At 47.7% G+C, this 23643-nt stretch overlaps 2 protein-coding genes across 5 annotated transcripts; one reads left to right on the plus strand and one right to left on the minus strand.

Moving 5' to 3' along the window:
- Window positions 1–8094: 8094 nt before the first annotated feature.
- tnfrsf13b (TNF receptor superfamily member 13B) lies at window positions 8095–9508 on the plus strand. Its single transcript, XM_084670825.1, has 4 exons — window positions 8095–8209; window positions 8371–8487; window positions 8584–8883; window positions 8971–9508. Exons 1-4 carry the CDS (start codon window positions 8095–8097, stop codon window positions 9261–9263), a joined length of 825 nt encoding a protein of 274 aa, XP_084526951.1. The 3' UTR covers window positions 9264–9508.
- Window positions 9509–9691: 183 nt separating this feature from the next.
- usp22 (ubiquitin specific peptidase 22) lies at window positions 9692–23578 on the minus strand. Of its 4 annotated transcripts, none has more exons than XR_014729480.1 (14): window positions 23055–23578; window positions 19416–19548; window positions 16929–17042; window positions 16601–16702; window positions 15647–15813; window positions 14706–14853; window positions 14458–14560; window positions 13373–13531; window positions 12361–12487; window positions 12133–12224; window positions 11910–11972; window positions 11610–11759; window positions 11211–11445; window positions 9692–10300 (listed from the first exon to the last, which is right to left on the minus strand). XR_014729480.1 is itself a non-coding variant. In XM_084669565.1 (13 exons), the coding sequence occupies exons 1-13, from the start codon at window positions 23172–23174 to the stop codon at window positions 11403–11405; spliced, it is 1521 nt and encodes a 506-aa protein (XP_084525691.1). In that variant the 5' UTR covers window positions 23175–23578; the 3' UTR covers window positions 9692–11402. The 4 variants fall into 4 exon arrangements, 2 of the variants coding, with proteins under 2 accessions (XP_084525691.1, XP_084525692.1); XR_014729479.1 differs by having other exon boundaries at window positions 9692–10647; XM_084669565.1 differs by having other exon boundaries at window positions 9692–11445.
- Window positions 23579–23643: the final 65 nt, after the last annotated feature.

Below are 23643 nucleotides of genomic sequence, written 5' to 3' on the forward strand. Positions count from 1 at the left end.
ACAGAGTAATCCTAATAACATTTGAACATTGCTTTCCGTGCCATGACATTGATTCCCCCTTGCCTGATAAAAGAGATGGTGGGATACTTTCTGTTCCACTTCTGTGGGTTTCATATCCAGAATTTGTAGAAGCAGCATAGATGTAGACAAGTCATGTAGGGAAAAAAGACATCAGGGAAAGTATTTTTTCAAACTTGACAGTTTTCCTTACATTCTCCAAAATGCATTGATGACCTCTAAATATATTACTTTCATTTGGATTCATTTGTGACTTGTAGCTGTTTGGTGAAAATAATAACAATCTAAGGGATGCAGGGAAAAGAAGACTGCTGGAAAGACAGGTGGGTTTGGACACCGATGAGAGAGGGTAGGAGGAGGGTTTGGATACCGGTGAGAGAAGGAAGGAGGAGAGTTTGGATACAGGTGAGAAAGGGAAGGAGAAAGAAGGCTTATCGTTGATCAATCAGAGGAAGTGATGCGAGAAAGAATGTAATCACATTTGCTTTGAGTAGAGCCTCTGTATGTCTCATAAGGGAAAGTCCATGATAGTGACTCACCATGACAAGAGAGGCCAAACTAGAAGATAGAGAGACAGGGAATTCAGCTTGAAGCACAAATAGAGGAGCGAGTTGTAGTTCATTTTGCATTGTATATCTGATTTGAGATGGGCGGTTTAGCTAAGTTCTTTTGACGATGGTCCAAGTCCCAGATGCCCTTTTAAAGTCATCTTCCTGTTTTTGTTTCCTGGAACTGCCAGACTCTCTTCCAAAAACACAATCAGGGACAGAATAATGCAGCTATTCATGAAGTGAACTTGGGAGTCTGAAATGGAAAGTACTGTCAGGATGTGTAGGCTAGCGCAACTGAGCTGTTTCTGATCGAACTGATATAACTGATGCTGGTATATTGACTTTGCTGGTAGCAAAGTCAAGCTTCATGTTAGTTGATGAGCTGGTAGCAATGTCAAGTATTTAGCACCCTGTAGACACAGAGTAACTCAATATGAAGAAACAAACATTGGATGTTAAAAGAATATTTCAGTCAAGACCTCAGGTATTTGGTTTGACCATTTGTTGATAACCATGACATGGAAATAGGTTTGTCTTTGGCGGAGTGGATGATCTAAGGGAAGCGCTGAAATATGAAGCAGGGAGCAGTAAAGATATAATCCCCCTGATGAAAGGACATACAAACAGCATGGGGGACAAGGGGATGGTGGGGGGCAGCAGCACAGATCATACAGAAACCGGGGGTGAGTGTGTGTGTATCCGCGCGGCCTTTTAATGCCGCCTCATCAGACGTGGCCAATGGGCTTGTACTTGCTAACACAGGTAGAGATAATGAGCGGATGACACGCGCTACCCGAGTGCCATGCCTGAACTAGCTCCGCTCACATGTTGATTAAAAAGCAGACTAAAGACTCTGGGTGTGGCAAAAAGTCCCTAAGGCCGCGGCTGAGCTTTACATGGGCTTTTCCAGGCACACAGTCAATAAAGTCATTTCCTGAAGTGGATGAGAAAATTTGAGAATTTCCCATCGATCGAAACACACAAGGATGCACGTGCACACACACATGCACGTGCACACACACCCAGCTGACCTGCATTGTTAGTAAAGTTGGACACTATTGGCTGAACATTTTTGTTCATTGTGCAGCAGTTCTTTTTACCAATTTTTTTTGTGGGTGGGGTGAAGTTGGGCTGGCAGCCAGGCTAGGGGTTTCTTGTAAAGAGACCAAACCCCCAAAGTGTGTTTATTGTCTGCTCATGGCCAAATCTAGCCTGGCTGCCTTCGCCCCGCCCACAAAAAAATTCAGGTCGTGAAGTTGGGTCTGGAGTAGCCTGACGTTGTCATACTCAACTTCCCGACCCAATTTTTTTGTGGGCGGGGCGAAGTTGGGCTGGCAGCCAGGCTCGGTCTGGAGGGTCTCGTATTGGGAACAATTATATAAAACCTATATCAGGCTAGGCCAAATCACCTAATTTCTCCCAACAAAAGGAACAAGGAGCAATAATCCACCCATTAGTGTAAGTGAACCTCATTTGCACAGACTGGTTTCTAAGCGTTGGAATTTTTGAACGCGTGGAGTTTTGAGTCTGGTCAATATCTGCATTACCAACTGAGTTAAGCTTTTAGACTATCTTACATCTTATAACAGGGAGGTGGAGTCTAATTCTTCTGCCTTCAATAGAACCTGACCTTTTTAGAACTGGCTACTGATGAAATCAATCATTTTTCAGATTCTAGTTAAGTCCGGGGACCAGTGAGATTCACCACCTCACTTTTTGTCCCTGGTTCTGTCTTTTGGAAGGATTAACCCCAGATACGCATCTGTGGTCAATGTATTAAGGTTTGTGTGCATCAAATGGCATCCGAAACATACGTAAAACTGTTTCTACATTATTTCAGAATCTCAGTACCTCTACACAGTTTAGACACTGTTTTGAAATGAAGAGAGAAAGTGCATGCACAAAGAATAACAGTTTTCTTGGTCTACAATGGATATTTGTTAATGCACCAGTGAAGCCATTGACAAAATATGAATAACTGGCTATTTATTTTTCCAGTGTGAAAAAGTTATTAATGAACTAATCCTTAATAATTAAAGTACTGAGCTCATTGTTAAAAGAACCTTGTTGATTCTAGTTGTGACTGTTCTTGGCCAATCCTCATTCTGATTCTCTTGTTTTGGAGTACCATCATCCCTAAGGTTCAAATCCAGAAGCAACAGGAAGTACAGAGTGACGAAGAAGGAATTGATGGCCTGTTCACAAGGGTGTGGCTTGTCTGTGGCCTGTTAAAACATGAGTGATGCGCAGATAATCTACATCATCCACAACATTTCATCTTAAACGATTGATTCTCTCAAGAAGTCCCATGACAAACATCACATTCTACAGTACTGGTGTAGCACTGATCGTTCCAGACTAAAGAATAGCAGGAATGATTAGAAGTGAAAAACTGTGCATTAAGATATTTTACACTAACCATAGATCAAGAAAGGTCATTCACAAATTTGCCGGCTGGAACGTTTTACAAAGCTAGAGATGGTGTTCTGAGAAACAATATTTTCACAGCAACCTTCAACCCCACTCAAGCTAAAAATAACACACAGATGTGATGAGAAACAGATGCTGTAGGTTCACAGTTAGTCCTAATCTGACAGAACATCTCCAACTAATGTTATATAAGAATGTAATAGAATATAATAATGTTTGTGTAATTTCAATACAATGTTTGTGTAACAAATTACAGTTTTTCATTATGCAGTCACCATGTAAAAGTCTCCCAAATCCATCTGTAACCAATGTACGGTCAGGCATGTACAGGAGAGGGAATAACACATGCAGCTGGGGAAAATCCAGCCATTGTCTACACTGGAAAGCATGGGTCAAGGCGGGAGTTACACAACCGGGAGGCCTGAAGTGCAAGAACACAGTGTCTTGAATAAAGAATACATTGACTCAGCTCATGTCCCAATAATGCAAGTGCTCACACAGTCAGTGTGTTGATTACTAAGATAAACATATATGTTCAGCCTGCCAAGCTTCTTTCAGACTATACATTTATCATTGGATTAATCTATTAATTGATTAAATAAATGCATAGTTACATACTGATAATGCTTAGATTACTCCATTTCATGTGATCAGTTTGCACAAAAGTGAGGAGCATATAGAACATATTCTTCTTGCCAGTTTTTCTTCTAAGACATGTTGCAATCAATCTGTTTTCTCTCTCTCTTTCCCCGCCCCCTCACATTCATCCCCATGAAGAAATCCCCTGCACAAACTTGCCACAACTTCCCTACTTGCAATCTCAGAGCCTACAACTGTTTATCTCCTGTCTCTGGCCTCTTTCTCTCCTTTCGCTTTTCTTTGCGGATCAATGAAACCAGTTCTAGAAACAGAGAGGACAGTAGACAGGTTGACATACAACACTGATGTATGTCTGCGGGTAAAGGCCTTGAATACATGTATTATCATTGGCATCATTGGACTATGCAGGTTTGGTATTCTGTGAGTTTCTGCTATTCATGTTTTGTGTGTGTGGGTCTCATTTATCTGACTTCATGTGAAGGGAGATAAAGTGAAGGTCATGTTTACCTAAGGTTGGATCACAGGTGTGTGTTTATCTATGAAACACACACAGCTTACTGTATCTGACGCTTGTAGTTTCATGGGCAGGCTGATTTGGGTTCAGAATCGTAGCAGTGTTGCACAAGTTAGGACCCTGCAGGTATGTATTAGTTACACAAATCCCTACTAGTTGTAACAAGTCTCCTTTCTCCTCCATTAAACGTTGTTACTCACGTCACACTTGACTGTCTACACTATGGCCCTTCTGGTATTAGAGAGAATCGACTGACTCAATCATGATTTATGAGGAATTAAGAACTATAACCCTGTGCCAGGCTTGAGGTCAGTTTTCCCTAAAAGATTCCGGGGAATTCGGTGAAGTGGTTTGAAGAAATTGAACAGAAATCTAACACAGCGAATATCCATGGGCTGGGTAATCATCATATTATACATATCCAATCACACAACATTTCATAGGCCGGTGTTAAAAAGACCACATACTGACTGCTGAGGAAGTGTGTTACTGTGCATGGGAAGGTCCATGTTGCTGCCTCCACCACTATAGCTCTTTCCGTCCGGAGGAATTATGGATATTACAGTATGTAGCTCTCAGTCAGGGTGTTGTCTCTAGACTGTAGAAGAAGTTTTAAAAATGGAGTCTCAAGTTTAATGTTTTTTATATATCTCTGTAGGGTGTCCTTGAGTGCTGAGAAAGGCGCCTTGGAAAATACAATTTATTATTATCTTTATAGAGATTTATGACAAAATATTGATATATAAAGTTTCTCACAGGCTGAAGGCCCACATGGTTAAAAAACAAACAATACATACAAACGATTCATTACATAGAAATATGCACGGAAAAAAGGGCTAAAAAAGGCACTCATGCCAGTGTTCCCAGATCTTAGAGGTGAACTGGACAGAGCTACGGCCAGGGGCTGTCATCAGATTCATTATAACATTTGCAGAGCGGTCCAGCTGACTCATAAACTTAAAAGTAAGATTCCTCAACAGGCCATGAAGAAGGTTAGACCCACATTGCAGAACAGCTCACTGGCTCCAGTGCTCCTGGGTTTCTTCAGGAGTATCCTGACACAATCATTATAGGCGACTTTCAATTTACCCAAGCTCTCCTTGTAATTCACCCACAGCTGTATAGAGAGGGGTGCAGTAGGCTCTAAACAAATTAATTTTAACGTCATGTGTACAGTGGTGGAATTTTCTAACCAACATGTTAGCTTGGACATACAGCAATCTCCTCTATCTAAACATGTTGGTATCATCCTCCAATGTGTCTGTAATAATGTATTTGGTACTGAGTTTGCCCAGAAAGTTGAAAGGCAGGGAAATTAATATCCATGTCATCTTTAGTTCTACAGACCATTACCACGCACTTCTTGGCATTATACTTGACATCAAAATTGACCCCATAATTAGAGCAGATGTTAAGCAGCTGTTGAACCCACTGCTACTAGGGGATAGTAAAGCTAGGTCGTCTGCATACATAAAGTGGTTGACCAGGAAATCACCTATCATACAACCTGTTCTGCATCCCCCCGGGTGCCTGGAAAGGTCGTCCATATAGATATTAAAAAGGGATGAGGATAATATACCCCCCTGCTGGATCCCATTGCCAACTTTATAACTTTTGATATTTGTGATGATTGGATTTATCATATCAAATACTATATGTTCAAAAATGAATGACCAACAAAAACATTGGCATTGACAGCAAAGCAGAACTCTTATCATATCATAAACAGCAGCAGAGAAGAACTCGGAAGTAAAATCATCAACGGCGGAGTGGAAGCAGACGCAGGACTGTTTCAACAGCGCCATCTGCTGTTTGGTTGCAGTCATGCAGGAGTCAGACAGAGGACAGTCTGAGCTGGTTAGTGTACTGACATGTGACCTGTAGGGGTAGGCCAACCAAGCAGACTAGAGAGAAGCATGTTTTGAGCCACTTCAGAGATTGTGAGAGAGTGTGCATTTTTATGTGTATGTGTATGTGTGTGTGTGTGTGTGTGTGTGTGTGTATGTGTGTGTGCGTGTGTGTATGTGAGAGAGAGGTATGGGTTGTATTGATGTAACCATTAATGTCATCAATCCACGTCTACTTCATATGACACAAAATTTGTGTCAAACCTCTAATGTTGCTCTATCATTTTTGTTTGCTGGCAAGCAACCATCCCATAAGCAAGTAAAAACCCTTTTAGAGATGACTGTGAAATGATCGTAAAGCCTGTTTTAGACCATCCCATGCAGATGTGGTGAGTCAGTATTTGATAGCGATTGACATTTTTCTACAACCCCCAAAAACGTTTTGAAAATTTGACAGCCATTTTACAGTTTATCACACAAACATTTATATTGCTGAAACAATTGATTTCATTCTAACATACAGATGGAAGGTCAAAAATGGCTGTTCAACAGGTTGACAGGCAGTCAAGGTTTGACAGACTACACAACTTCCTTCTCTTTAGATTTGACTAGACATCTGTGTTTCTATAGGTCCTATTCTGGGTCTTAGTAGGTTTCTGTAGGTGGCATGTTTCCCTGTCACAACTGCTAGAAATAACAGAGCTGGTCCAGGTGCAGAGAAAGCAGATGGTTTTAGTCAGTAAACCAAGTCAGTAGTTCTTTGAGTACTGGGACCCCCCCCCCCCTCTCTCTCTCCACCGACCTGCACCACCCTGGCTGTGTTCCTGCCTATGATAGAAGGGGGAAGTCCCAAACAAGTTGAGATGTGGTTGTACCCAAATCACCCCCCATCTGACATAAAGCCCAGACTCACCATGTGGAGCAGCCTTCAGACTGAGGACCTGCCACACACCTGCAAGATGTTCATCCCTTCCACTTAGGTAACTGACCGTCTTGCTGTATTCTTTGCTGTATGAATTAGAATTGTTTGATGGCTGATATCTAAATTTAATGAATCAATGTCAGACCTTTATTAGGGAATGTTTGTGAAGTCAGAATGCAGTGGTCCATCCTGTAACACAGACAGAGTAGTAGTTAGTATTACTGTGGAATACTGGGGGTATAAGGTGGAATACCTGAGCTATCAAAAATCTATTGACTTGGTAAGAATTCATGACTACAATTATGCTGGAAGAATAGAGTCAAACAAGTGAAACACAGATGTGAAGAGTTGTGAATTAGCAGAGCATCTGCAGTGCTCTACATTGATGTTTGTCAGTGGTCAGTTTGGGGAGTGGTCAGCTTCAAGCATAGGAAGCACAGGATCAGCATTACACCACAGGATGCTCTGGTAGGAACCAGGAACTCTGTGTACACCATTAGAGAGCCTTAGAGACCTCATTGTCGTCCAGTTTCAAGATGGTGTAGGAGGTGAAGGACCACAAGATGATCAGGATGGGGCCTGAGCTCTATCTTATGAGGGCCCATCTGCATATCTGTAGCAGTGTATATCTGTAAATCTGTAACACTGCATATCTGTAGCAGTGTATATCTGTAAATCTGTAACACTGCATATCTGTAGCAGTGTATATCTGTAAATCTGTTGTACTGCATATCTGTAGCAGTGTATGTCTGTAGATCTGTAACACTGCATATCTGTAGCATTGTATATCTGTATATATTTAGCACTGTACATTAGTCTCAGTTGAGCATGTGTACATTTCACAGCTCACTGGGTTTGAACCCAGCAGAGCAGAGCACAGTAGGGCCTCTGTCATGAAACTGCACGCATGATCTCACTCCACTAAAGTCATGTCTTTAGGTTGGGTCACTAAGATGATAACTGAAAGTACTGGAAAAGAATGGATCAGTCTTCTGGTCTTTGAGTATAAACTGAGTTCTTGCAACTGTCTGAGAAGTACAATATAACGTAATAATAGGTCCATAGATACATAGATATATACTCTACAGAAGTGATACGGTCCTCAAGAGTCACCTTGTCAATTTAAAATCAAACCCTGATTTACCCTCTGTGTATTCCACCCAGTGTGTATGTGTGTGTGTGTATGTGTGTTTGTGTGTAAGAGGGAGAGCCATGGTTGAAGTTTGTTCTGAGGGCAACTACTGGGATGGTCTGGTGAAAAGATGCATCTCTTGTCAGATGGTGTGTAAACAGACCCAGCACATTGTTAGATGTACAGACTACTGTGGTGAGTTTATACACACACACACACATTTTCCACAGACCTTTATACTATCAGACTGTACTACAGTAATACTTACTGCCACGGTGTGTGTGTGTGTGTGTATAAACTCACCACAGTAGTCTGTACATCCTAAAATGTGCACCTGTGTGTATGTGTGGCCGCAGTTTCCCAGCAGTGCAGGGCAGTGTCTGGTCAGTACTATGACAGGCTTCTGAAGCAATGTCTGCGTTGTGCCGAAGTGTGTGGCAGTCACCCCTCTGAGTGTTCTCACCACTGTCAGAGTAAGTGGAACACATGACACTGATTCTCTGCCAATCAAACCCCGACTTCTAATGCTCTCTGAATCCTAACCGTCTCTCTAATGACACCCTCTCCAGCCCAGGGACCAGTCCAGCCCCCTCTGAGTCCTGTGGTTAACACTGCCCTACCAACAGCCCCCCATAGAGGGCACTCTCCACCCAGAGGCCTGCACCACTCTGCTGTACTGATCTATTCTCTGCTGGGCCTGTGCCTGGTTCTGCTGCTGTGTACTTTGTCCTTGGCCCTGGTGGTGGTGCTGAGGAGAGCCAGGGCCAGGGCCCCACCCTCCAGACCAGGGGTCACAGCAAATGGTGATGCCCAGGGACGTGAGGGGCAGGTGGACCAAGGGCCCAACCGGAACGGCCTGTCCTCTCAAGGTTAGTCTGTGTGCATTAGCGTGTGGGCACGGTGTTACCAACATTGTTTGCGTGTATCTGATGATATTCATGTGTTTGTCTACGAAGACCGCCTAATGAACCCTGGTGGGTCTCAGTTCAAAGTTCTCCCATCTGTCCGGAGCCCAAGCCCCACTGAGACCTGTGAGTGTGTCCACTGCTTCCCTGACCTCCGAGCACCGGCGCGGGGGGACAACCACCAGCAGCCCCCCTCTCTCTCTGTCTACCAGGCCCAGCCGACTACAGCCCCATGCTGGGGGGAGCAGACGTCTCTCTACCCCAGAAACCAGGGAGTGGGACTTGGGTCGAGGGGCTTCCCTGGGAGGTCATGCAATACGAACGCTGCCCACAGGATCCACTGATCACCATCTCACCCTAACATGTGATCACAGGACAGAAAGTCGTTCGACACCACTGAGTCATAGCACACCAACAGAACCACTGAGTCATAGCACACCAACAGCACCACCTTTAAGCCAGCTGGTTTCAACGCAGATCTCGTCAGATCTGGTGTAGAACGATAGCATGCTTCTCTGTCTCTGTCCAGGACCTGAACATGAAACTCTGGACACTGACCTGTTTGACTTTTAACTGCACAGCACAAAGCTAATAAATAGTTGAACATGTTACTTCTTTGTGTGACTACTACACATTTAGAAAGATACCTCCTTAACTATTTGGTTATTCATGTCATAATGGAAGTTACTATTTTCCCCTGGCTACACAGTCACCTCAGTACCTTGATTTGAAAGAGTTGATGCCAGCGATAAAGAATGAATGCACAGCCGGATAGAGATATAGAGCTTTATTGAGTGTTTCATTGTGTCCAAGTCTTGCAGCAGAAGTGTGTGGAGGATTACAGATCAGACCTGCTCTATTAGGGTCATTGGTCCAGGTAACCCAGCAAACATGGAGGGCATTTGGGATTTTGAACCATGTTTATATTTTATTAACATACATACAAACTGTACATATACAACCTTTTACATACAGTAATTATGAAAAACAAACAAGTCCTCTGACACAACTTAGATTAATCTTAGACAGCATGCTGAATGCAAGTACTGATTCAGTACACAAACATGCGCACGCGCACATCACACGTGCATATACGCACACACACACACCGACTCAATGAACACACATGGGCACACGCACGTCACATTTGCATACACGCACAAACACATACACACACTGATTTAGAACACAAACGTGCACAACTGACACAAACACACCTGTTTTCTCTCTCTCTCTTTTACAAACCCACACATCCGTACATGTGGAATTGGAGGACCCCGTGGCTGAAGTGAACCCAGCAGGATGGACCCAGACACGGACAGGATACAGGTGTGAGAACAGCGCTGTCTCATGGTTTCACAACCTTTTACACCCAGGCATCCTGCACACACACACAATACGCCATCATCATCACCACCACCACGACAGACACACACAAACCTAGCAGACCGTTGGAACACAGGCTCCACGACAGCAGCGTCATGGGAACACAGGCTCCACGACAGCAGTGTCATGGGAACACAGGCTCCACGACAGCAGCGTCATGGGAACACAGGCTCCACGACAGCAGCGTCATGGGAACACAGGCTCCACGACAGCAGCGTCATGGGAACACAGGCTCCACGACAGCAGCGTCATGGGAACACAGGCTCCACGACAGCAGGGTCATGGGAACACAGGCTCCACAAGAGCAGCGTCATGAGAGAAGCATGACCTGGCTTTCTTCTTCTGAAAAAGACGCGACAACACGGCACAATGAACGCCAAGCTTCGGAAAGATGGACGGGGGGGTACACCGTAAACAGAGATTTGAATGACGTATAAAAATATACCTATGTGTTGTCCCTAACCCTCAACATGACAAAAGAAAGAATGGAAAGAAGAAAACACGCGACAGACTCCTGCCCTCCACAAGACTCCTCCCCTTCACAAGACTCCTTCACAGACATTGCATTTTTTTCATTTAAAAAATAAAAATGTGTGCTAGGTTCATACAGTATTTTGCAACTGAAATTCACAATGATTTCCATATTCACATCTGCCATTCTCTTAATACCATTTCTCTGTAGTTTTTTTGTTGCATTTAGAGCAATAATGCATATACGGATACAAGACAAACTTGTCTCCTCTCCTTTAAATGCTTGGTTGAGATGATTTGTGTGGTCAAATGGAATTAAGGATTCGGAAATAAAAAAGGAAAAAAAAAGACTGAATGTGTAATGTTGACAATATCTGAGCAAGTATATTCATTGTCCATTTGTCTACGAAGTATCAGAGGCAAAATATGCTTACTCTTCTAATCCCCCTGCACCTCCTGTTCTATCAAGTGGATACTACAGCAGTTCAGTGCAGATTGTTCTGGTTTGTTTATTAGAGAGGAGGCATGATTCTGATCCGTGATTCTGATCCACTTCCCATCTCCCCTCTCTCCTCGTCTCTCTGCTGTTTGGATCTGTGTGTGGACTTCTTCATGCCGAGGAGGGTCTATTCGTACTCGAGGAACTGTTTGTGGTAGAACAGCAGGTACCTGGAGGAGGGGAGGAAAGGAGAGGCACCAGTCAGACTAGCCCCAAAGCTACAAGACAGAACTAACACACACTTTAGCATTAAAAACAAACTCAAAATGGAATTTACTCCATCCATCCATCCATCCATCCAGGGTTTGTGGGTGAGGGTAGGAACAACTCTCACCCCTCGCTGTCCAACACGTCCTTGATGGTTGCTTTGGTGATGATGGCGTCGTCACACTTGAACCACTGGTCCTTGTGCTGGCGGATGAAGGTGGTGTAGTGGCCGCTCTCCAGGGTGCCCTGGTGGTTCACCACCGCAAACAGACAGTACCTGAACGGGAGGAGAGGGAGGGACACAAGACGAGAGGGAGAGAGAGAGGAGGAACCATCACGTGTGTGTGTGTGTGTGTGTGTGTGACGATAACAGGGGGCTCTGACCCATGTGTTCCTAGAACACGCGTGTCGCTGGGCGGACACTTACTTGTTGTCGTTGTTGAAAGGCTCGACAGTCTGCTGGTACTGACCGTTCATCCTGCTCTCCTTGCTGGAACACACACGACACGGGCGCAGGGTCAAACACACACCTGCCTCTCACTCAGCTGACATTGCTGCTAAGCTTGTCTACTGGGCATGGGACAGTTATCTCACACACACAGACACACAGACACACAGACAGACACACACACACACACACACACACTAACCTGGAGGCCATGAAAGGGGTCATGTCCAGCTCCAAAGGGAAGGAGACGTAAGTAGTAATCTTCCTCCTCAGCTTGGCAGAGTGCTCAAACCTCTGGAGGAGAGGGGGGAGGGAGACAACGGGGAGAGGTGAGGGAGAGGTGAGAAGATGTATATAGAAAAGTTGCCATTTGGGCTATAAACAAACATTTCTCTCACTCAAACACAGACACACACAGACAGAGACTAACTTTGAGGTGGAAACAGGCAACGATGGGGAGCTTCTTCATAGTCAGCTGTTTGGTGGACTCTTGGTAGCTATGGCAACTGCTGCACTTAATCTTGGCGCTGCTCCCTAGGTGCTCGGGCCGGGTGAACCTGCAGAACAGAGCAGGGGCTCAATGCAGCGGGGCGTGTGCATGCGTGTGGCCCACAGATGAGACAACGCATGGCACACAACTGCACAACAACTGCAATGGGTGGAGAGAGGAGGACAGAGAGCAACAGGGAGAACCACAGAGCTGTTCAGAGAGAGGGGGAGAGAGAGCAACAGGGAGAAGCACAGAGCTGTGCAGAGAGAGGGGGAGAGAGAGCAACAGGGAGAAGCACAGAGCTGTGCAGAGAGAGGGGGAGAGAGAGCAACAGGGAGAAGCACAGAGCTGTGCAGAGAGAGGGGGACAGAAACAGGGAGAAGCACAGAGCTGTTCAGAGAGAGGGGGAGAGAGAGCAACAGGGAGAAGCACAGAGCTGTGCAGAGAGAGGGGGAGAGAGAGCAACAGGGAGAAGCACAGAGCTGTGCAGAGAGAGGGGGACAGAAACAGGGAGAAGCACAGAGCTGTTCAGAGAGAGGGGGAGAGAGAGCAACAGGGAGAAGCACAGAGCTGTGCAGAGAGAGGGGGACAGAAACAGGGAGAAGCACAGAGCTGTGCAGAGAGAGGGGGAGAGAAACAGGGAGAAGCACAGAGCTGTGCAGAGAGAGGGGGAGAGAGAGCAACAGGGAGAAGCACAGAGCTGTGCAGAGAGAGGGGGACAGAAACAGGGAGAAGCACAGAGCTGTGCAGAGAGAGGGGGACAGAAACAGGGAGAAGCACAGAGCTGTGCAGAGAGAGGGGGGCAGATACAGCAGGATGGAAAGAGGGGTGGAAAGAGAGAGAGAGAGAGAGAGAGAGAGAGAGAGAGAGAGAGAGAGAGAGAGAGAGAGAGAGAGAGAGAGAGAGAGAGATGGATGAAAGAGAAGGCCCGGGGTGGCCCGTCTGGTCCCACCTGCGCAGACAGTCGGTGAGGGTGGTGGCGCCGCTCATGTGACTCTCTCCATTGAGCAGGGTGCCGTCGTTGCCGGGGCTGAGGGGCCAGAAGGGCGTGGAGGAGCCCGGCAGGTCCAGACTGATGTCCCAGAACGGGTCGATGGTCGTGGACACACCACTGGAGGGAGAGAGAGACAGAGAGAGAGAGAGAGAGAGAGAGAGAGAGAGAGAGAGAGAGAGAGAGAGAGAGAGAGACAGAGAGAGAGAGAGAGAGAGAGAGAGAGAGAGAGAGAGAGAGAGAGAGAGAGAGAGAGAGAGAGAGAGAGAGAGAGAGAGAGAGAGAGAGAGAGAGAGAGAGAGAGAGAGAGAGAGAGAGAGAGAGAGGGAGAGAAAGATGGAGGGAGAAGGGCTAGTTAAACCTGTCTGTGAGATGGTACAGGTGTGAAAAAATTGGGAGGGGAGGGGCAGAAGAAAGGAGAGATGAAAGTGGACGGACTGAGTGGTAGTCCGAGTGGTAGCGGAGTGTGGGTGTGAGCTAGTAAGCGCTTTTCTATTTACCCAAGCAGCAATCTGTTTCGATGAGTCATCTTCTGGAAATTGCTATTTTTCTATATGGATTTTCACATTGAATTTAATCAACGCCCTGCTCTGCCCAGTCCAACCACCAGGTGGGGATAGTGCTCTCTGTGTTCGACTGGGCACGCTCTGCTGCAGAACTCCAGCAGGCCTTATCAGGTGTGAGGGTGTGTATGCCACAGTCATTCACAGCAGGAGAGAGCAGGTCAAACCAGGCCAGGGAGGAGGGAGTTACTTTAGAGCACTATGGCATGAGAGGGTACCCTAGGGCACTAGCAGCCTATACCCTGACAAAGACACATATTGGTATCCCTCCCTCCCTCCCTCCCTCCCTCCCTCCCTCCCTCCCTCCCTCCCTCCCTCCCTCCCTCCCTCCCTCCCTCCCTCCCTCCCTCCCTCCCTCCCTCCCTCCCTCCCTCCCTCCCTCCCTCCCTCCCTCCCTCCCTCCCTCCCTCCCTCCCTCCCCACCCTCCCTCCCTCCCTCCCTCTTTCTTTCTTTCTTTCTTTCTTTCTTTCTTTCTTTCTTACTGGCAGACTTGACAGGTGACGTCTGACTGCAGGCCCCCAGTGAAGATTTGGTCGATGATGCAGTTGCAGTGGTTTGGGTTGTTGGCCTTCTTCCCATTGTCATCTGATTGGACACACATACACACACACACACACACATTTGAGGATCAAAGCTAAAGCTCCTGAAGACTCTGTGCCCTCATAAGGATGCACACTGCGTGTACACGGGTGCGGGTGTGTGTGTGTGTGAGAGAGAGAAAGAGACCAACCCTTGCAGTGTCGATGCAGCACGTCCAGCGCTGCGATGAGGAACTCGTGGGCGTCCTGCTGCTCGTAGCCCGCTAGGTGGCGTGCGTGAGTCCACACCAGGTGCAGCAGGCGGAAGGGAATGTGGGGCGAGCGGTGCCCCGAGTAGAACTGAGACACGGAGGGAGGAGAGAGAGTGAGGGACAGAGAGGGAGGCAGAAAGGGAGGCAGAGAGGAAGGTAGAGAGGGAGGTAGAGAGGGAGGCAAAGAGGGAGGCAGAGAGGGAGGCAGAGAGGGAGGCAGAGAGGAAGGTAGCGAGGGAGGTAGAGAGGGAGGCAAAGAGGGAGGCAGAGAGGGAGGTAGAGAGGGAGGTAGAGAGGGAGGTGAGAGGGAGGTATAGAGGGAGGTAGAGAGGGAGGCAGAGAGGGAGGGGTAGAGAGGGAGGCAGAGAAGGAGGCAGAGAGTGAGGGGTAGAGAGGGAGGCAGAGAGGGAGGTAGAGAGGGAGGCAGAGAGGGAGGCAAAGAGGGAGGCAGAGAGGGAGGTAGAGAGGGAGGAGAGAGGGAGGTAGAGAGGGAGGTGAGAGGGAGGTATAGAGGGAGGTAGAGAGGGAGGCAGAGAGGGAGGCAGAGAGGGAGGGGTAGAGAGGGAGGCAGAGAAGGGGGCAGAGAGTGAGGGGTAGAGAGGGAGGCAGAGAGGGAGGCAGAGAGGGAGGTAGAGAGGGAGGCAGAGAGGGAGGAGAGAGGGAGGAGAGAGGGAGGGGTAGAGAGGGAGGCAGAGAGGGAGGAGAGAGGGAGGTAAAGAGGGAAGCCAGGGCATAGAAAAAGAAGGACAACATTGGAGAGGACAGAGAGAGAGAGATTGAAAAAGAGAGGAAGAGAGACGTTGGCGGGGAGAGGTAATTAAGAAAGAGAGATAGGAAGAAGAGGAAAGATGAGTGCACACCCACACAGCGACCCGTCTCACCTCCTGGAACAGCTGGGACATCTCACACACCAGGCAGGAGTTGGCCTGCATCTCACACTTGTGTCTGTCGGACAGGAAGAAGTCCCTGAGCAGAGGGGTGTGTGTGAGGGCCTGGACGATGCAGTTCATGAAGCACGTGTTGCCCAGGTTGATCAACCCTCTCAGCCCTGCGGGGGAGGGAGGGGTGGTTATGAATTGAACTCATCCTTCACAGCACTAACAATTCAGACGGTGTTTAGAGAGCACTTCCTCTGAATGTGGAGCAGACTGCAGCACACGCTCCATCTGCTCCTGCACAAACCGCTCTTCAGCTGAATCCCAGAGGATGGCTTGAAGGAAGGGGGTACAAATATGGAAGGATGGAAGAGAGAGTCTCTTGCTGTGAGCACCTGCCAGAGTGAACATGCTCCTGTTATCCCCCCCCCCTCCCCCTGCCAGGCTGTCCTGTCTGTGTATTACTTGGCTTCACACACACACACGCGCGCACGCACGCACACACACACACACACACACACACATAACACACCTGGGGCACTGGGCAACTTGACAAAAGACAAATTGGATTTTCTCCCTCAACTCATCTTCAATTCATTTTCTCCGACAGCATTACATTTAAAGAAGGTGAGAGAAAGAGGGGAGTAGAGGGAGCCCAGCGGGACAGCAGGCATTTAGCACCACACTGCAGCCTGCAGCCATGCCGTTTAACACCATCACAAAGCCTGGGCTGGCAGGCTGGGGGAGGGGGCCGTGGCAGGGGCTGGGGGAGGGGGCCGTGGCAGGGGCTGTGGGAGGGGGGCGTGGCAGGGGCTGGGGGATGAGGAAAGGGCATATTTAAGCTCTGAACACCTATTTTTCAACGATGAACACCCATTTATTATCCTCTGACTGATATCCTACCCCATGTATTTACCTCTTTCACTCAACATCCATACGCACACACACACACACACACACCTATGGTGCAGTTGGTGGTGATTTTCCTCCTCTTGGGGTTGGGTCTGAGGAGCTCCAGCTCTCTCTTGGTGGGCTCCCACGTCGAGTACTTCTCCCCCACCCCTGCAGGAGGGGGGCAGGGGCAGGACAGGGGGGCAGGGGCAGGACAGGGGGGCATGGGCAGGACAGGGGCAGGACAGGGGGGTAGAAAGAAAGAGGGACAGAAATAATGAATACTAATTTCAGCGAAGTACATTGACTAAGCCACAGCACAGATAGAGATATATATATATATATATATATATATATATATATAGAGAGAGAGAGAGAGAGAGAATAATAATAATACCTTGCAATTTCCATGCTTTCCTTTGTTCCTCTTTGGCGATCTGTTCCATGTCTTTGTCATATATGTAGTCCTGGCACACAAAACAGTATATTCCCCCATATAGTAAGTCCATAGCTGGAGAGAGAGGGAGAGAAAGAGGAAGAGCGAGAAGGAAGAAGGAAAGAATTAAACAGGTTTATTTTCATCATGACTCAAGGCTATGTAGGAGCATTTGAGTTCATCTGTAGGCCAAAATTAAGATTAGTCAGAGAGAGAGAGATAGAGAAAGAGTGTGTGTGAAAGAGCGAGAGAGAGAGAGACAGAGAGAGAGAAAGAGAGTGTGTGAGAGAGAGAGAGCGAGAGAGCGAGAGAGAGAGAGAGAGAGAGAGAAAGAGAGAGAGAGAGAGAGAGAGAGAGAGAGAGAGAGAGAGAGAGAGAGAGTGGATCCAGGTATATCCAGAGAGTCAGATGGCTGAGCGGTTAGGGAATCGGGCTATTAATCAAAAGGTTACTGGTTTGAATCCCGGTTGTGCCAAATGATGTTTTGTCCTTGGGCAAGGCACTTCTCCCTAGTTGCCTCGGGGGGAATGTCCCTGTACTTACTGTAAATGCTAAATTATTAAATGTATGTGTAATATCTTTCCACCCATGTTCTGTCCTGTAGGCCTACAAGGCCAGCTTAGAGCAAGCCCAGGGCAGGGACGAGCCCAGGGCAGGGACGAGCCCAGGGCAGGGACGAGCCCAGGGCAGGGACGAGCCCAGGGCAGGGACGAGCCCAGGGCAGGGACGAGCCCAGGGCAGGGACGAGCCCAGGGCAGGGACGAGCCCAGGGGAGCGGAGGAGAGGCCCCAGGGATTACTTTAATGACAGGTACCCTCACAGAAAAGCCAGGTGAGAGGCTCTTCTCTCTCTCTCTCTCTCTCTCTCTCTCTCTCTCTCTCTCTCTCAACACACCTAAGCTTAAGGCAGCTACCTGTTGGCAGTTGCTATGACAACCTGCGTGTGGGCCACTCGAGGCAGACGCTGTCATCCTCTGCAGGTGGGGGAAAGAGGGATGGATGGAGACAGAGAGGTGGGTATCAGAGGGAGGTAACGATATGCAGTGAAAGATGGGTCTAAAAAGGGAGTTGGACAGAGCGTGTGAGGGAGGGAGAAAGGTATAGAGATGGAGACCAGCAGTAAGAGATGTATGTAGAGAGAGGTGTAGAGAGAGAGGTACAGAGAGAGAAAGAGAGATTGAGGGAGAGAGAAAGAGGGGTATAGAGATGGCGGGAGAAAGAGCGGTACGAAGGGAGAGGTAAAGAAAGAGTGGACAAAAAGCTCCTGTCTAAATGGTCTCCTTGACAAGTGTTTCAGACAGCAGGACTGCTACCCTCTCTGGAACTGGAATTCAATGTCACTTTCCCCATTTCTCTCACACACCGACATACACACACTCACACACCAATATAATACAGCTGTTCGTGAGAAAGCATACATTAACAGCATCTCCTGCTGTTTCACCTGCTGGGAGAAAAGAAAGGGGGAGAAAAGAGAGAGGTAGCTTCTCTCCCTCTCCCTCCCCCTCCATTCCTCCTTCGCTACCTCTATCTCTCTTTCTAAACGATAAACAATTCCCCTAAGTGGAAAAGGCCTGCGGGTAACCATGGGAACCCAGTGAGGGACGAGAAACGGGGGGAAGATAATGACGAGAGAGAGAGACCCACCGCCTGGACAAAGGGCAGGAGTCAAAGACAGAAGAGAGGGAAGACAGGTGGAAGAGAAGAGAACGCGAGAGGAGGAGGATGAGAGGCGGCTGTGTAGCTCTGTGGGAATTTACCACCCGACTTAATTACTCTGCACTCGTCTGGAGAGATGCGAGGTTTCCTTCAGGAGTTCACTATCATTTATGCTGTCTCAACCCAGTGGGCACAAACACACACACACACACACACACACACACACACACACACATACACACTGCTCGTGCCTCTTGATGAGGTGCACTCACACAGGCTTCAATCTCCGGAGTGTTCTACACAAACAACACCGTGTTGCGTATGAATAACAACAGCAACAGAGAAAAACTGAACGACCGGATAAGACATAGTGCTGAGGGAGATTTTGAGGCAGGCACACACACACACACACACACACACACACACATCTCCTCCACCCGGTGTTTATTGACTTTTCGTTCGTCTGGGTGCTAATTACAGCTCTCTACAGAGTAATTATCTCATTAGCAGCCTGTGTTGGGGCACATCGTGTTTGTGGGAGCTGCAGAGAGGAGGAGGAGAGTGGAGGGAGGGAGGGAGGGGTGGCCTCCTCAGAAGAAGGTCTTTGATGTTGCAGGGGTAGAGTTGCTTTGTCGGTTAGAATGTCTGTGTATGTGTGTGTTCACATCTTTGCACTGCTACATGGATGTGGGTCGGTGTCTTTGTTTCAGGTGACCTGGTGCGTGTGTGTTTCCTGGGTGTTGGCGTGTTGGAGCGTGTGTGGAAATGTGTGTGTGTGTGTGGGTCTCACCCAGGTTGTGCCGTTTGTTCTTGGCGTGCTCGTGGATGTGTTTCTTGGTGAAGCAGCCGAAGAAGACGCAGTAGAGGCAGGAGTGGAGCCGGTTCAGCTGAGCGCCACACATGTGACAGATACATGACTTGGCCTGCAGGGGGCGAGAGAGGACAGTGAGGGAAAGGGAGAACAAGAGAGGGAAGGAGAGCGAGAGCGAGAGCGAGAGCGAGAGCGAGAGCGAGAGCGAGAGAGAGAGAGAGAGAGAATCACAGATCCCAGCCTTTCAGTCCGAACTGGGAACAACTTGGGGGGACTGTTTCGTGTTCGCCTGATGGAGGGGGCAAACGGACGGAACGAGCTGGGAAGGGGCGAGCGAGCAAGAGAAACCATATGGAGAGAGAGAGGACGCGTGGGGGAGGGGGGGTGCCCATCAGGAAGCAGGAGGCTGAAAGAGAGAGGAAGGGAATCGTATCCTCGCCCGGCCCCCACGCTCCTTCTCCTCTGGTGGCACAAATGTAATCTAACCTTTCAGAGGAGCAGGCCTGGGGGTCAGGGCTTCAAACGGACCCTGATGACACATGCGTCATGCAACACCTCCTCCCCTACAGCCCTGCTTCCATCTTCTCTCCTTCTTCTGCTCTCTCACGCTCTCTTCTTGATGCCCCCTCCTTTCCATCCATACCTCCTTAGTCCTCACAGTATGGGGTCTCCGACAGAATCACACACACGCATGCATACTTACATAGACACACACACACACACACACACACACACACACTCTCACCACAAGTGTCTTCGTACAAGGCTGCGGCACTCCTATTGAGGATATCAGATATAAACGCACACACAGCACAGCAAGGTTGTTGTACTGATAGAAATGTGGAGTATTTGGCTTGAAAGAGGATGGCTTGAAAGAGGGAAGAAATAAGAGAGAGGGGAGAGAGAGGGAGAGAGAGAGACAGAGAGAGATGGCAGTGGAGGACAGATAGTGGCAGTTCAAAGCATGCAGATGAGAGAGCTTTGCACGCCGATGAGCCAGCGGAACTGTGAAGGGCAGAGTATTGTGGGATGTCAACTGTGCATGACAGGAGGAGAGAGAACAAATCTGGGGAAATGTAGAAGAAGAAAACCCATCGAGCTCATTGCAGAGGAGCCTGAGAAAAGGAGACTTCTGGACAAGCGCCGTGTTCTTCCTGCCTCTCCCACCAGCCTCCTGATGAAACGGCCTCATACCTCCTTTTCAATAGTAACAGAAACTACAAACTACCAGCCAGCTACAGCAGTGATAAACACTTGACCAAACCACCATGTCTCTTGACATGTGCACTCAGCAACAGACTACCCCTACATACATATACATGAGATCACTTCAAATGCCAGTCTGCTCACTGCTGCATGGTTAAGCATTTATAGAGCCCATGAATTATGAACAAGAGAGTAACAGTCACACCTACAGTGCTCAATTGACTTCCATTCAAGACCAGGACAGTCTAACAACCAGTAGTACACATGGGTCATGCTGGATGGTATATAAATTCTTCACACGCTCTCACTGGGCGGATAAGTATGAAGTATGGCCACTGGATCCAATGAATTGTATGAATTATAGATGGATGGGAGGATGAGAGGGAGAAGGATATATATGACACAGAATCCATATTTCTTGGCCTAGTCCTGCCTGGTCGAGGGATGATCCCTGGGAGGTGGTTCAGGCGTGCAGTCATGGAGAGCTGAGCAGGGAGGGGACACATTGTGTCCCACGACACACCGAGTGAATCACGGGAAGGATTTACCGGGTCCTGGGTCTGTGCTTGTATAGCTCCTCTGTGCAGGAGTGCTGACCTAGTGCCTGTTTGATCCTTTCAGATCATTATGAATGAGGTTCTAGGGATACGAGACCAGCCGTCCTAATCAGAGCTTTGTGGATGCAGGTTCAGCCCTGGTCACCAGACCTGGCCAGAAATCAACAAGCCAACTCCCTGTATTGGGAGAAGGGGATGGAGAGACTGAGCCTAATGCTTAAATGATGTTACTTGCCATAAGGGCTAATACGATAATAAAACAATAATGACGCCATGATTGTCCTAGCATCATATCTGTCAGAGAGCCATTTGCTAGAGGGAACCGTGCCACAGTAAGATGCAGGCTACATTCAAGGTAATAACTGGGACATCACTGTGTAAGTGTGTGTATTCAATGATGCATGACGTTTGTCATTCAGCAAATCAAGTATTCCTTGGGTGAGGTCACAGAGAGAGATTTTTTCATTCATACTCTCAGTCATTCATGGAGTCTCTCTCTATTTTCAGATGGCCAATAGATTTTTGGTCAATATCAGCATCGATAGCCTTTATCCTAACTGTACTCCTGTCTGCCCTTCAAGCCTGCCTCGCCTCCTCCCTGCCTCTCCTACTGTCTGCCTCTAAAGAAGACAAATGAGCCAATCAGCTTCTCATTAGGAAACTCCCAAAATGCTGAGATCTACAACTTGTTTTTTTGGGGCTCCTTCTCTCTATCCACCCACCCTCCCATCCTCCATCACCACTCCTGCAGGAATGACAGCACACTGAAAAGACAGGAGGAGGGGCGGATGGATGGGAAGGTGATGCAGCTGGTGTCATTTCTAGTACACGATCGGATTGAGCATTACAAGCCTATTTCAGGACCAGTTCCGAATACAGGTGTCCCCCCTCCATCACTCACTGTCTACAACAACACATAACCAAGCACACACACACACACTTCCATTCACACCTGCCCCCACCAAAGCACATTCACTGGCCAATGCACACATGTCCTGCATACAAGCACACAACACAGACAGAACATTTCTCTCTCAAAAACATAAGGTAGGTTTCTTACAGCACACAAACTCTCCTCTAATGTTGGCCTTGAGTTCTATGGTATGATAGAAAATATCAAGTAATCTGATTTTGGGAAGTAGTAAGATGTCAGCCGTATACATAGTTTTATGGCGCTTCTGTCTTAATGCACCATTGCTGCATTTTTGATGGCCTACAATGGTATTTTGGTAATGAGCTGTTGTTTTTTTATGTAGCATCACTGACAGGGAACAAATCAATAGGAATTCCAGAACAGGGGTAGGGAGGGCTGGATGGAGCAGATAATGTTTCAATTGATTCATAAGGTAGGAGAGACTGAAAAAAACACTGAGATATTGTGTCATATGTCACGAGAGGGAATGAATGTCACGATATAACTCATTATTATGTCTAATGTATAACAGCAATAGCCTCCGCACAATAGATGATCTTCCTAACGTTGGAACTACTGCAGTGGCTGCAGTGGCATCGGGATCCTAAGACTACGAGCGGTCCTCAGTACCTTTCATCAAAAGGTTCTGAGACAATTAGACTGATGAGACTCAATATCCCTGTATTGGCCCTAAAGTCTGTTCCACTGAAAAATGTACACAAGAGGCAAACCGGGTTTTACAGGCATTATAGCTCTCCCTACACATCAACCACATACACACACACAATAGTGGCAGACCACCAAAATGATCGCCTATGCAGCCAGTTGCCTCCTCGTGTGTCTTGGTCGGCGGTTGACGGCCTCTGGATAGCTGTCAACATCACGCTTGTTGCAGCGCAGTCTGCGTCTGGTTGCATGTTCATCTTTATTTTTAATTTTTACCTTGCGTTTCCTGGTCTCGGCTGATCCGCTCCACACAAAGCATTGGTAGATAACCCGTAGATTTTGTTTCCAGTTATCCACTTTAAAACTGTTCACATGAGGGCACCCGCCGGGACTCATGATGGACACGACATTCGGTTGGACTATTTTCAGCAAGGAAAAACGTGCTTCCTCCAACGATCCCTGGCACTGGCAAACCCCCAGGTCACTTCTAATTAGCCAGGTTATCCACCGATTGTTTCCAGTGGGCTAGTTTGAGAGGTTGCTAGCCACATCAGAATAGGACGTAGGCAAAGCACACATCCAGACAATTTGTATCACTTCCGCTTTAGAAAATATAAATTCCATCTACAAATAGATCCATGCCTGGATAAAGTATCTCCCGTTTTCCCTCTCTGGTAAGTGGGGGTTAATAGCTTGTTAGCTTGCTTGCTAACTGACAGATACAGTAGCTAGCCTTGCTAAATGGTTGGCAATGGAATTTTAACAGTACACCGCGAGCTTTGCAAGACCCACCTCATTCATGTCTCTGAGTACCAATGGAAAAGCGGCGGGAACATGATTGACATTAGAGGAAAAAAAATCCATC

The sequence above is a fragment of the Hypomesus nipponensis genome, chromosome 13, assembly GCF_054491055.1.
Source record: "Hypomesus nipponensis isolate SF chromosome 13, ASM5449105v1, whole genome shotgun sequence".
NCBI classification, from domain to species: Eukaryota; Metazoa; Chordata; class Actinopteri; order Osmeriformes; family Osmeridae; genus Hypomesus; species Hypomesus nipponensis.